The 13,588-nt window shown below is 35.2% G+C and overlaps 1 protein-coding gene across 1 annotated transcript in view; it reads right to left on the minus strand.

The window, feature by feature from the left end:
* LOC111047622 (suppressor of hairless protein) overlaps positions 1–4,817 on the minus strand; it is a 28,063-nt gene extending 23,246 nt beyond the window's left edge. Inside the window, exons 1-3 of the mRNA XM_039423319.1 lie at positions 4,621–4,817; positions 3,662–3,904; positions 1,783–1,965 (exon numbers count right to left, since the gene is read on the minus strand). Of these exons, the coding sequence (XP_039279253.1) occupies positions 1,783–1,965; positions 3,662–3,820 (342 nt within the window). The 5' untranslated portion in view covers positions 3,821–3,904; positions 4,621–4,817. The remainder of the gene's footprint in view (positions 1–1,782; positions 1,966–3,661; positions 3,905–4,620) is intronic.
* Between the last annotated feature and the right edge of the window lie 8,771 nt (positions 4,818–13,588).

Genomic DNA, 13,588 nt, shown 5'->3' on the forward strand with positions numbered 1-13,588 from the left:
AACTATACTTACGCATGAGACAAAAAAGCGAACGTAGGGTAGAAGCATAGAGAAAAGAGAGATAAGAAGATATCCCATGATATACGTCGTTTATGTTTCAAATTTCAAGCCAATGTTTTGTTTTCTCAAGTTCGACTACTGTCGATTATAACTGCTTTGGGCGGGTGAGGGTGTAAGAACGGCACAGTATGAGATACTAAAAGCGCCACATAGCAGCTTCACAAGAAAAACGTCTTTTGAACATAAACGTCCTATACCATGGGATTTTTCTATATTTTCTCTATGGTAGAAGGTAGAAGGAAGCGGAGACATTCAGATACATGCATTTTTTTCAACACTATCAGCTACGTTTTCTACTAATGTAAAAAAATTTTGGAGCGGTGAATGTAGGGTAGACGGTAAGAAGGTAGAAGGAAAGAAGCAGAGGCATCAAGATAATACATGCATTATTTAAACACACTCAATTACCTTCTCTACTACCTTATCTGATACACTCCATCTTCGTCACTCTCTTTTGACCCTCAGCATAATTATATTATTTTAAGATGTTATTATTCAGCTCAGTGACATTTCAAGATACAATTCGCATTGTTTGTTGTAAGAAAGAAATTAATATTTATAAAGACATTATTTCAAGACCGAACAAATCTGTGTTTACAAGTGCTAACGACACACAACGGTTTTTGAACTAATTATAAAATGTATATTGTGTTGAATTGAATAAAACTTTTAAATAATAATAATATAAGCTACTTCTCCAGCAGCATAAAGACAAGTCCTAGCATGGCTTATTCCATAAGCATGTTGAGCAGCAGGGCTTGTCCAAAGAGCTGACCATTTCTTTCTTGAAGTCAGCAGCCCTTAAATCCGAGACTGAGGGGTTCAAATTAGCGTGTCAAAATGGTTTTATCAACACATTGTCATATCGTAGCAGAGTAATGCATTTGCCTGTGCCTGACATCAATTGTAGGGTGTGTCACACATCACCAGAGAACCTGATGCACATAGTGTCAGCTTGTTCTGTGCATGCAGCTGCAGGCAACATTCACAGGCATAATGCTGCACTGCGAGTGCTGTATTACCATCTAAGGCACTCACACGGTATAGATAAAACACCAGTGCTGCCTTATGTCCCAGGATATATAAAGTCCGTTGTGGAGAATGATAAATGCCGAATATACTGGAATAATTATTCATTCTCCACCACCACACTTTCAACAGCAAAAAAGCCTGATATCGTCCTCCAGGATTTGGTAGCAAAGGCAATATTTGTCATTGAGTTCTCAGCATCAGCTGAGCGCAATATTGCTGCAAAGGAGGAGGACAAACGGACCGAGTATCAAGAGTTTCTTGTGGAACTGCACAAACTAAACCCAGGCTACTCAGTTAAATTGATAGTGCTCATAATTGGTTTCCTTGGAGGGGTTCGCCCATCGCTGCTTTCAAATTTGAAAACAGTGCCTGCTTGTGAAAAGAGTCTAACTCATTGGTAGGCCAAATGCAGAAAGCAGTGATCTTGGGCTCACTCCGTCTGCTCAGAGCGAACGATTCGTGGATCACGGACAAGGCATGATTGCTCACCTCATGAATCGCTTGTCAAATATCCTGGAAATCGGAACCCAGGTTGGGATGATCAAGCATTATATTATAAAAATAATATTATTATTATCCATTTAGAAGTTGCTTGACCATCCCAACCTGGGTTCCAATAATTATTATTATGAATAAATCAAAATTCGGGAATGAAATAGTAAAGTATAAGCATGTTTTCTTGATGAATACCTGTTCTGACTCGCCATCCCTGACCAGCTGCTCCTGCCTGAGACGCCAGCCGTCGCCGTAGAGGTAGATGCAGGGTGGCGGACAGAAGAAGCGCTTTTCGTTGCCATAAGACTTTTGCGCCACCTTCGCGTGCAAAATCACTATCACCATGTCGCTTCTCTCGCGCAGGTAACGCTCCATTGCCTAAAAATAAATAAATTCATTTCATTTCTTACTACCAACACAATACAATCCTTAAGGCAACAACACACAATAATTTTAACAATAATGTTAACCCTTGAACGAACTTTTGCTGACCAGCGGACCCCAGCTGAAATATTTCAAGTTATATTCTGTTTGAGATGGTGGCAGGTTATCAACTGTCAACATGATTTTTTGCATGTATTCATTTTGTTAATTTGTAATTATGTCGTAGGTGTGTGTGAATAAATAAATTAAAATTTAAATAAATATCCAGCATTGTTAAGGTCAGTTGACGTCTGACTACAAAGGTGTGACGTTATTTTTCTTGGTTGCGGTCCGCTGAACCCCAGAAGTCCTAATTTGTCCCAAACATGTGTGAGGTTAGTTTGAGGCTTGAACTGTCATGTCGGAGGCCCAAACACTGAAAAATTGGGTCCTCTGAAAACTAAATTTAAAAAGAAGAAGAGAGAGAAAGACTTGTAATATGATTTGCCCTACCACCACCATTCCACTCTACAGAAATATTGAACACTATCTTACCCCGGCGAACTTCGTACCGCCAAAAAGTCAATGTATCTCATGTCACACTTGACTGTATTTGGTGAATCATGAAATTTATATGCCAATCAATATTTTCATTTACATCTCAATACAGACTTCCTATGTGCTTAGTCATGCAGCATTTATTATTCCGAAAACATATTCTTCTCAATCAATTGGTAGTAATATCAGTAAAGTGTTGAATTTAAAAAAAATAGATGGGTTTAATCAGTGTTTCGAAGATGAATTTAATGTTTTCACAGTTGATGATTGTCAATAGATGGTCCAGGAAATATGCGATGTACGATGAATTACACAGAATTCCATATTCTTTCAATCTTCCATTTTAGGATGAATATAAGCTAAGCTAAATTCGAAAAAAATTTAATTTAGTCTTCAGTAATTAATGAATGCAATATGAACAACTCTATTTCATGAGATGAATAATTTTTCCAACATTTTCCAGTTTCTCAATGATAGGGGAGTGACAATTATTTGTATAGGTCTTCTAAGGAACGATTATCTACAGCTGGTACCAATCAACTACACAACTTCAACTCCAAACTACCGTTTTAATAACAGTACACAATTTATCACAGGGTGACGTGTTTATTATACAGATGGTAACTTTAGATGCTAAATCATAGGTAGGCCGAAAATTTCGAAAACATAGGACTGAAAAATGGATTGATAAATAATTATTATTATCCCCCCCACCCAATTAAAGGTTATGGTCAGAAACCATCCCCAATATTCACACAACATATTCCCAAAGTTTCATGCCGTTCTGTCATGTAGTTTTCGAGTCTATAGGGAACAAACAAACAGACATTCATTTTTATATATATATAGAAGATGAGTAGGATCGGAACGCTTTATGACCTCGGCTTTAATCGTACAAGGTTGGTGAAAATTATGGAAACGACTTAGTATTTATTTTATTTCTCACTACTCGATATGAATGCAAAACTGAAGCGATAAATCTAGATAGTAAAAGTACAGAAAGTACCGTACGATATCGCCACCAGCACTCAAAAGAATAAGGTTTTGCTATTAAAGCCGATTAATTTTCTTTTATATTTCATGTATTGTTTTTGTTTTATTTTCCGAGACAATAAATAAATTTCAATTGATGAATTTTATTTGTTTGACTGACCTCCCTGGTTAGCCGCTGCTCATCACTGCGATAGGGGGGCGGCGCATACTGTAGCTGGGGGGCCGGAGGGGCGGGGGCCGGGGGCGGCGCGTGCGCCAACTGGGGCGGCGACTGCAGACTCACTGCGGCCGCCATACTGCTGCCGTACTGGTGCGGCATTTTGCTGTTCGCGGCGCGTTTGCGCAAGAGTCGTCTGCGCCGTCTCTGTGCGCGCCGCCGAATGAGTCGTCGTTTCTCTGCGCTCTAAAATATCAAAACAAATTTATTGCCTTACAAAAACATTTTTAATGCATATTTTTAGGATCAAAACTTTATCATCATAATATCCACAAAAACAATAAGCTAACACCGATCTTTTATTCAATCTACCAATCTAAACTCTATTCATCTAAAGAAGAGAACAATTCTGAGATACAAATCTGATGATATTTAATATATTATTGTGCTTTGGCTATAAAGAGGTCCACGTTATAATGGCAACGAAGAAAGGTAGAAGAACAAAGTTGCTGATTCTCTATATTTGACTCCATTTTTCCACATACTGTACTAAAACACAGCCATAGCTGTAGCTCAAAACATCCAATTACATTTGATCTAAAATTGGTTTTTATTTCTCTTTTATAACTGAGATCAGATTTTTATTCTCAAATGCACACACCTGAAATCACGGCGGCTAGTTTAAAAGCTTTGATACAACAATCTGAACTCAATAGAAAATCAATCAATAGAAATCACGTTATTCTGTGGGTATTCTATTTCAATTTCTCTTAAAAGTAATAGCAAAATAGAAAGCTTGTTCAACTGTTAGTGGCTAGTCTAAAGTGTCTTATGTTCAGGAGCGATGCTCCCTTTTTGCGGTTCCGAATGACAAATAGGCTTGCTGTCAATGAAATTTTATTCATTTATAGCAATTGAAATACATGTTTTGTTTTACTAATTAATTGATTTATCTAGCATACCTTTTGGCGCCTCTCCTCGTTACTGGCAACGGCTTGCTTGCGCGTCTATTGGTCATCGGCGACCGGACGACGCAGGTCGCGGCTACTGTCGCTCGAACTCTCGCTACTGTCGCTGCTACTCACGCGGCTACGTCGCTCCAGGATGGATCTGCGCGAGCGAGCACGACGCGACAAGCCCTGCCAACATAACACAGCAAATTAACACGGTTGTTGACAAGCCCTGCCAACATGACACAGAAAATTAACACGTAGTTTCAAACACTCGACACAAAATTAATTTCTTCATAAGGAAATGAGAGTACAAATTCAAATTCATTCATTTGCCATACTAATTATATACATATTAATAAAATAAATATTGTCAATTACAATATAACAAAATGAACTTAATGACCCAACTATAATAAAGATGGCTTCTTCAGCATATGCCCAGTCCATATTGCAATATGGTATTAGAGAATGGGGTGGAGCATTGGACATCCATTTTAATAAAATCTCCGTAATTCAGAGATATACTTTAAAAGCTGCACTTGGAAGACCAAGACGATATCCCAGCCATAGCCTTTTTGCAGAGTTCCCAGTTTTAACAGTAAGACAACTTTACGTGAAAAATTTAATTCTATCCGTTCATAGGCATAAAAATCTCTTTGAAACTAACATTCCGTCGTATAATTTCCGTTCATCATCTCATTACCGCATTCCTAGAACAAATTAAACAGTATGCCGCAGACAGTTCATATACATGAGTAATAGATTGATAAATATTTTGCCAGAACAATTAATTTCAGATAGATTTAATAAATCAGCCATTAAAGATAAAGAGAGATGGATCATAAGTAACAATGTTTTTCGCCTCATGTACAGTTAGAACTAGGTACTTTATTAAAAAAAAATTATCTTTGTTATTATTTTCACTAAGTTACACAATTATATTATTATTTATTTATTACTACTACTATTTAAATAAAATGTTTAATAATTTTTTATGTTTATTTTGCAGTTCAAGTGATCTATAACTTCTCAAGGTTCTAGTTATTTAATTTTTATCTTATTGCTTATAATAATTATACGCAATGAAATTAAAATTACAATTATTGTAATTTGCTTCCAATATTGTGAATATTGCGAATTGAATAAATACAATGTGAATTTGTATTTATTTCCTTGAGATGGTTACTCATGTGCTCAATTATGTGAATTTTCTGATGTAAGACGTATTAGTAATTTTATAGGTTTTTAAGATATTAGCATTAGCAAGTTTGACAGTTAATGCAAGTTTGACTTTGCATTAGCAAGTTTTAATTTAGACATTAGCAAGTTTTAAGACATCAGCATTAGCCAAGACATTAACATTAGCCTATCTAAAGCATTGGACCAATTTATAGTTAGAGATTCAGCTTTGAACCAGTTCCCAGAGTGACTTTTTTCAGAACATAAGTTCTTAAGGCTGTGCAAAGGCTAAAAAAAACTTTTGAACTCATCCTCTTGACCCACATTTGTGCCTGGAGTTTCACCCATCTCTGATCTCTTGGGTTTTTTGCCCCTCCGAAACTTTGCAGGGTCAAAAGCATCACCTCTCCCAAGAAGTTTTGCCTGAATGGTCGCCCTTCTTTGAGCAGTGATGAGGTTTGGTCTCTCCACCCGCAAACTGTTCGGTTGCGCTATTGCATTCTCAGGCATTTCTGCAGATTCTTGCTTTTCTGGACTTCTGAGAAGCTCATTCTCCCTTTCCAGTTGAATGGTGTGATTGAGCTTAAGTCATCAATGTTGATCAAGTGGAAGCCTTCTCAATGTTGGTAGCCTCTACATAAGAGAGCAACGGAGCCTCCTGTGCGTCTGAAGCACCATTTCAGATTGAGGAACCTGCCCTGATGGGGCAGATCCCGATGGGTTTGAAGGCAACTTCTGGAGTTGCCTTGGGGTTTGGTTTGTTCATGTGGTTTCCACGAACAGCTAGGGAAGTGGAGTCAACCCAGACAGAGCCCCGCATGTTCAGGCAAGGCTAAATACCAAAGGAGGGCGCCTGATATCCTGCAGGCACCGTTAGAGACACCATATAAAAGTACCACTCATCAGCACGGTCCACATAACACCTTGGGTTGGCCTAAGAAGAAGTTAGAATATGGCCAAGGAAGGCCGACAGATAGAAAAAGAAAGAATGGCACAAAGCTAAATCAATGGAAAAAGTGCCATTCTAGAAATGAAAAGTTCCAAAGCATATTAAGAAGGGTTTTGGAAGAAAGGCTTTGGAAAGGGGGTAACTTCTAGTCGCCTCCTACGACAAGCAGGGATACTGTGGGTGTATTCTGGTTTTTAATAAATTCTTGAGTACGATCGTCGACTCAATGCTCCCCCAACCCAGAGGGGGCTTCATTTTGATAGCTTGATTGTATAAAAATCGAAAAGCTTTAAAAAATGTAACCAGTAAAACGTTTTTCAAGCCTTTGCACAATCTTAAATTGTCTTGTAGAGGATATTATCATAGGGAAAGTACAGCATAAGAAAATATTCCATGGTATGAGACGTTTATGTTCCAAATTTCACTGAAAGTTCTCAAATCGAGAGTCCTAATAGTTATTTTTTGTGAAGCTATGTGACGCTGATAGACTGTCATGATGTGCCGTTCTTACACTCTCATCCAGCCAAAACAGTAATAGCCAAATAGTAGTCGACAGTAAACGGCTTGAATTTTGAAACATAAACGATCTATTAAATACCATAAGATATCTTCTTATGTTATCTTCTCTCTATGATATTATAAATTATGGTTAATATAAATTATTTTGAACTAAGGCACTGGCAGAAGTAATTTATGTCCTTATATCACATCCATATTGTCCAAAAATGATATAGACCCACCCTGAATGAAACACGTTGAGACTTGGACAAAATTTCCGTGTTGTCAAATTGTACGAGATCTCAATGTTTCTATGCAAGCCCATATTACTGGATATATTCAATTCGACAACACAGTCGATGCAGAATTGCCAATTTAAATATATACAGTAATATGGGCTTGCATGAGAAGTTTGTAATTTCGCACAATTTGGCAACACGTAATTTCTTTTCCAAAAATAACCTTCTTTTATTCAGAGTATAATTGTCATACTCTATAGATTTTACTGAAGTTTGATGATGTTGTAAACACCGAAAATAGTTTTATACATAGATAAAGAAGGAGATGTGACGATTTCATGTTTTGTAACCCAATGTGAACAATTATTACTGAATATCTTGATGCGTAATGAATAATGAAGGTGATTGTGTACAAGGTAAAATTGTACCTTTTTAATTATAACTGAATACTCAAGGTTTCGGGAAAAAAATCAGCGGCCGATTTGAATTCAATTCCTGATTGGTCAGCCACTAACAAACGGAAAGCATTAAATCTGATTGGGTAGTTTGCGGGGAGGTCAGATATATATAGAGGGTGGGAGAAGGATATTGTGATTAGAATAGAGAGAGAATCATGCTAATCATGGGAAACAATTCAATAGTAATACAGTTAGATTGCGCGGGCGGACAAGAAGTAAAAATGACGGGGAGAAGTGGAAGTAATAATAACAACAGAAACAACAATGATAATGATGATGATGATGATAACAAGAGAGGAGACGTGAAGAGAAGAGACGCGACATACGTGGGAAAATGGAAGAACGGATGTTGCCGTAGATAACATAAAGCTTAATTACGATTTTTTCGAGGTATGGGAATATTCTGTGCGAAAAAATGAGACCATTTGCTCTGTATTATTGTTCCAACGAGTGATGGGTACCCTACCATCAGAGTTCACCGCGACTCGCGAGGGGGGAAAAGGGGACGTTCTCAAATACATTCTGAAAAGTAAAATGTACAATTTATTGTACTGTATTACAAAAACACTCTACAATACAATACAACACACAATACAATTTCCAATAATTTATTTAATTATTCCTCATAAATAATAAAATAAATACAATGTAGAGTTTTTAAATAATGAAATTATTCTAGAAAATAAAATATTAAAACCTACTTTCCCAAAATAGCAAGTTCAAGCTTGGGTGCTTGGGGATAATAAATTGCAAAATAATAGAGTGAAAACCTAAAAGCAAAACAAATATAATGAACCTCAAGAAGATCCATGTGGGGCTTTTATTATAGCTTTACTTGTTCTAGAAAACGTAAATTTTCTAGTCTACACACAAAAAATCTTGTGTTTCATCACAAACACTTTTGTTAATCCTAAATTATCGGAGGTTCAGTTCTGGCAATGTAACTAATGACTCAATTAAAGAAAAAATTTAATTTTCTAACTACTCTTCTACTAACTACTAAAGGCCTTACAGAAGAAATCCAAAATGTTTTTCTTTAAAATAATGCTCAGACATAATGCACTGTTTTCTTGCTGATTTTGTCAATGAGTTTCAAGAAAAAATACGACCTTTCAGCATTTGAACTGTAGTTTTGACAAGAGTGAAATGTCAACAACTTCCTCTATAATGAATTGAAAGCGTCCGATCGAAGGGAGTTAATTATACACTGGACAAAACCCCAACACCAAACACCAGGTGTGCTACTATACAGGTTCAGAAAGAGGCAAGGTCGCCGTAAACAATATGCATTAATTAACACCACTCAATAGCTAGCACACATTTTTGCCATCAAAATTCGGGGAAAGGTGATAATTTAGGAATAGTTTTCAGCGGTACATAGTTTCAGCATATTTGTGAATCATTAGCGGAGTTGAGATGAAATTTAAATTACGAACCAATACAACTATGTAGAAATAGTCTCAAAGTTTTAGACTATTTTGAAAATATGGAAGAATAGAAACATTGTTGAATATTGTCAATTCCTATTTTCTTACAGTTGGAAATTAAAAAGCCACCAAACTGCAGCCCAGTGTTTAAAATTAAAAGGATGATAGCCACTATTCACCAGTGTTTCCATTCATTATGGAGTTCCCCAATATCAGCAGAGACTACAAATACTAAAAATTTCAATGTTGGATTAATTTAGACAACAAAACCGAATGTTTAGGAAATTTCCTAGCGTTGATACAAAGTATTACCTAAACGTTTGAAGATATCCTAATCCTTCTTTCAAGTCAGAGTTTTCAAAATAAAATACTCTTGAAAGAACGAATCCAGAATGAGAAGAAAACCTTTACAAGGAAAACCCTAACCCAAAAGAGTAAAAATAGTACATGTTCTGTACAGAGAACGAGAAGATTTTAAAGAGATATTTGGAGACTGAAACCAACTGAATGAAGGAAAACATAATTCAGAACAGAACTGATGGAAAATATTGTAATATCTAAAGTTGAAAGAAAAAATATATGAGACTGCATGAAGAATATCCACGGGGATTAAGGGCAAAAATAACAAGAAGAAAACAAGATCTAATATGATCATGATTCAGGTGACAATCGAGACTACTCATGATATTTTAATTGATTGTGCCAGAGCAAATTCAATGCATCATTTTTATGGAATATATTGAATATAATCAGTAGAAGATTTGGTTTTGTAATACAGAAAACACCTTTGGTTTCGTAATATAAGAAAATGTCCTTATCATCAAGTACAAGTTGAGATGATTTAGATAGTATCTATCAATAATTATTAGTTGTTGATTATTTGATTAACTAAAACAAATATTTGTACTTCTACTGTGTGAAATTCAAATAATGCTTCAACCAGTTTATAACAGCTTTTCAGAATAATTGAATACCAGAATATATTTCTCTTCATTATGTAACATAGTAGAACTACATTCGATCACTTTGAAGACAGGATTCATAACTGAAGTATTTCGTACATTGCAAAATTCACATGAAACGTTGCAAAATATTTACAAAAATGCCAAATTTAAACATACGGTAATAGCAACTAAACACGAGGACGTAGTCTGTCATTCAAATAATCATTTCATTAATCATTCAAGCAAGTTATTTAAATATATGAGTACAGCATCCACAATTTTTTCTCTCGTTATCCATTTAGTATTGGAAATTTTTTAATTGCTATTTTTTATTGCATTGTATTTCAACAGAACGGTTTTTGCGAATTATATGACATCATTCATATTTTGAAAAGGATTGGAAATAATATTAATAAAGAACTGTTTTTCGTTGAAATAACTAGATTACTTAATATAATAAGGATTGAAGATGCAATTATATAATATAATATATCATTATATATCAATCATACACTTGTTTGGTGAAGCAATCAGGCAACCTATGCTGGACTTTAGCTGAACATTACCGAACTTTTAATTAAACTTTATCGAACCAAATTTAGTTTCACTGTAGTTAGTCATCTAACTGAAGCATGTCCCGCTTCAACCAGAAAGTTGAATTAAATTTGCATTACAAATGCGACAACGAATTATCGAACTATTGTGACAAGCTGATGCAAATCAAGCCGTCTACTGGAAGAATAATAGCTAACGGCGATCATCTACTACGAATGTCAACAAAATCAAACAATATCAACAATATCTGAAAGTTGTTCACAGAAACTGCAAGTGAAGTTCAATAAATGAAATTTCATACAAATTTTTTCATGGGTATGATCCCGAATGATCCACAGGAATTCTCATAGGTATTGAAAATTCATAATTACGGCACAAATACATAAAATAGGGCAAAGTTTGTGATATTGTTGAAAGTTGAGTTTGAAATTCCTATAGCTTCATTATTTATTATTCTTGGAAATATTAATGTTAAACGGAAACTTCAAGCAGTGGTAAAATATTATTTTTACTTTGGTTAAATATCAAAGGATAATAATATTGTTTTGTTACCTAAAACGTTGTTTAAACTGCAGTTACTATAATTATAAAGAAACGTTATAATAATATAGTAACACTATATTTCAGACAAGCTTGCAACAGCCAATACGTATGTAATTATTTGTCTAGCGTATGCACACTTGCAAACACACTACTGTCTACTGTTCCTATTTGATATGTCTTATAAATTTTCATGGAAAAGCCACCTTGTTTTTACTGTATGTTACATACATTGGCACTCGATGTATTGAGTAGGCAACTCTTGAAAATATTATTGTTTTACAATAATTAAATAATTACACATAAAAATATTTTGTCTTATCAACAGTTTTTGGTAATGAAGTATGGAGGATTTAGAACAGCTGTTATTATATTCTCATTTTCGACGAAACTCAAATTTGTTTCCATTATGTACCTTGAATGGATGCCATTGTGATAATTAAGGAAGGGGAAAAATTAAACTAGTAGTTCTGTGAACAGTAGACCTAGCGCAGTTATAACGACGTCCCAAACCATAAGCACTTCCACACTGATACACTAACTATTTATTTGATCAGATCATGCTTACACAAGATTTAATTATCATATAACACTTTCCAGAATTTAGCGCGAGAAAACCAGAAGACATCTGGGTGCCTAGACGAGCTTTTGTTCTTTGCATCCTATTTAATAGTGCATAAAAATTGCATTCAATGAGGCATGCAATTTATAGTCTACACAGCTGTTAATTTTTTACCAAGTTACATTGAGATATTGAATTGCATGCGTCATAGCATGCAATTTATAGTCAACTCGACAGCTGATTTATGATGAATAATTCTATAGTCTGATTTTTACGGTAATATTGGAGTATGAAGGAGCCTCCTTTTTCCTTTTATATTATCCTTGAAATGCAAAATTTCCGAAAAACCTTGTATATACGTCGACGCGCAATTTAAAAATGAACATACCTGTCAAATTTCATGAAAATCTATTACTTTTTGTGTAGTTGAGAAGTTGATATTGTAGTAATTATTCATATTGAATGAAAAAGACTAAGAAATTGTTAAAAAACAGAAAGAGAAATGCCAAACCGTCGACTTGAATCTTAGACCTCACTTCGCTCGGTCAATAATTACACATAAAATTATTTTCTCTTATCAACAGTGTTTAGTAATGAAGTATGAAGGATTTAGAACAGCTGTTACATTCTAATTTTTGAACGAAACTCAAAATTTTGTTCAAATATGTACCTTGGATGATGCCATTTTGATAATTGAGGAAAGAGAAAAATTAAGACATCAATGTAGGGAGGTATGGTTCCAACTTTTCATACATCGAGATAAACTATTAAATTTCCAAAGCAGAATTTCCCTGGACGCCTCACTTTGTTGCATGGAGATTTAAAGTGGCCTCCTCGTTCATCGGAACTGTCACCTTGTGATTATTTTTTGTGGGTCTCCCTCAAAGCTCGTGTCTAAATACACAAACTATACAACTATATCTTAACTATACAAACTATAATACTCTCTATACAGAGACGGCAATGGTCTAAATCAACAAACCACGTGCACTTAAAGCCCTGAATGAGACAATAAGTGCAACGTGTGCAACGCTTCAGAGGAGTATGGATAACTTATTACAACGTCTGCATGAATTTATTATGGACAAAAGCGGACGCCATTTTTCAAACGTTAATCTCCGAACGTCATTATTATAAAAAATATCTTCTCTAATTACCTGAGAGGATAATAATAATCATAATAATTACTTTCATTGGGCTAAAATGAAGGCAGCTATTCTATTCTATCAAAATGGCAACATCCAAGGAAAAAAGAAATATTGGGTTTCGTTCACAAATGAGTATGTAACACTGTAAAATCTGTTCCAAATCCTCCATACTTCATTGCCCAACCCTGTACTTGAAACGTTTTATTGAGACAAGGCTTGATGTCTACATTTCATTATGGAATAATCCTACAACATCTTAGTGAATAGAGTTCAATTTAATCTTGTTTTCCTTGGGAAACACTTATGAATGAATGAAATCGAGTGATATGTATTTGCTGCAAGTATGTCATTCTCATAGGAGCAACCTATCCGAAATTTCTTCACCTGTCATCCGATATCACTCTATGCTTCTCCTTCTCTCTTCTCCTTGTCTCCGTCTCATCTCAGCCGGTTTTCGTTTGAATGAAAATCCTCACAC

Source organism: Nilaparvata lugens, chromosome 3 (assembly GCF_014356525.2).
Source record: "Nilaparvata lugens isolate BPH chromosome 3, ASM1435652v1, whole genome shotgun sequence".
Taxonomy (NCBI): Eukaryota; Metazoa; Arthropoda; class Insecta; order Hemiptera; family Delphacidae; genus Nilaparvata; species Nilaparvata lugens.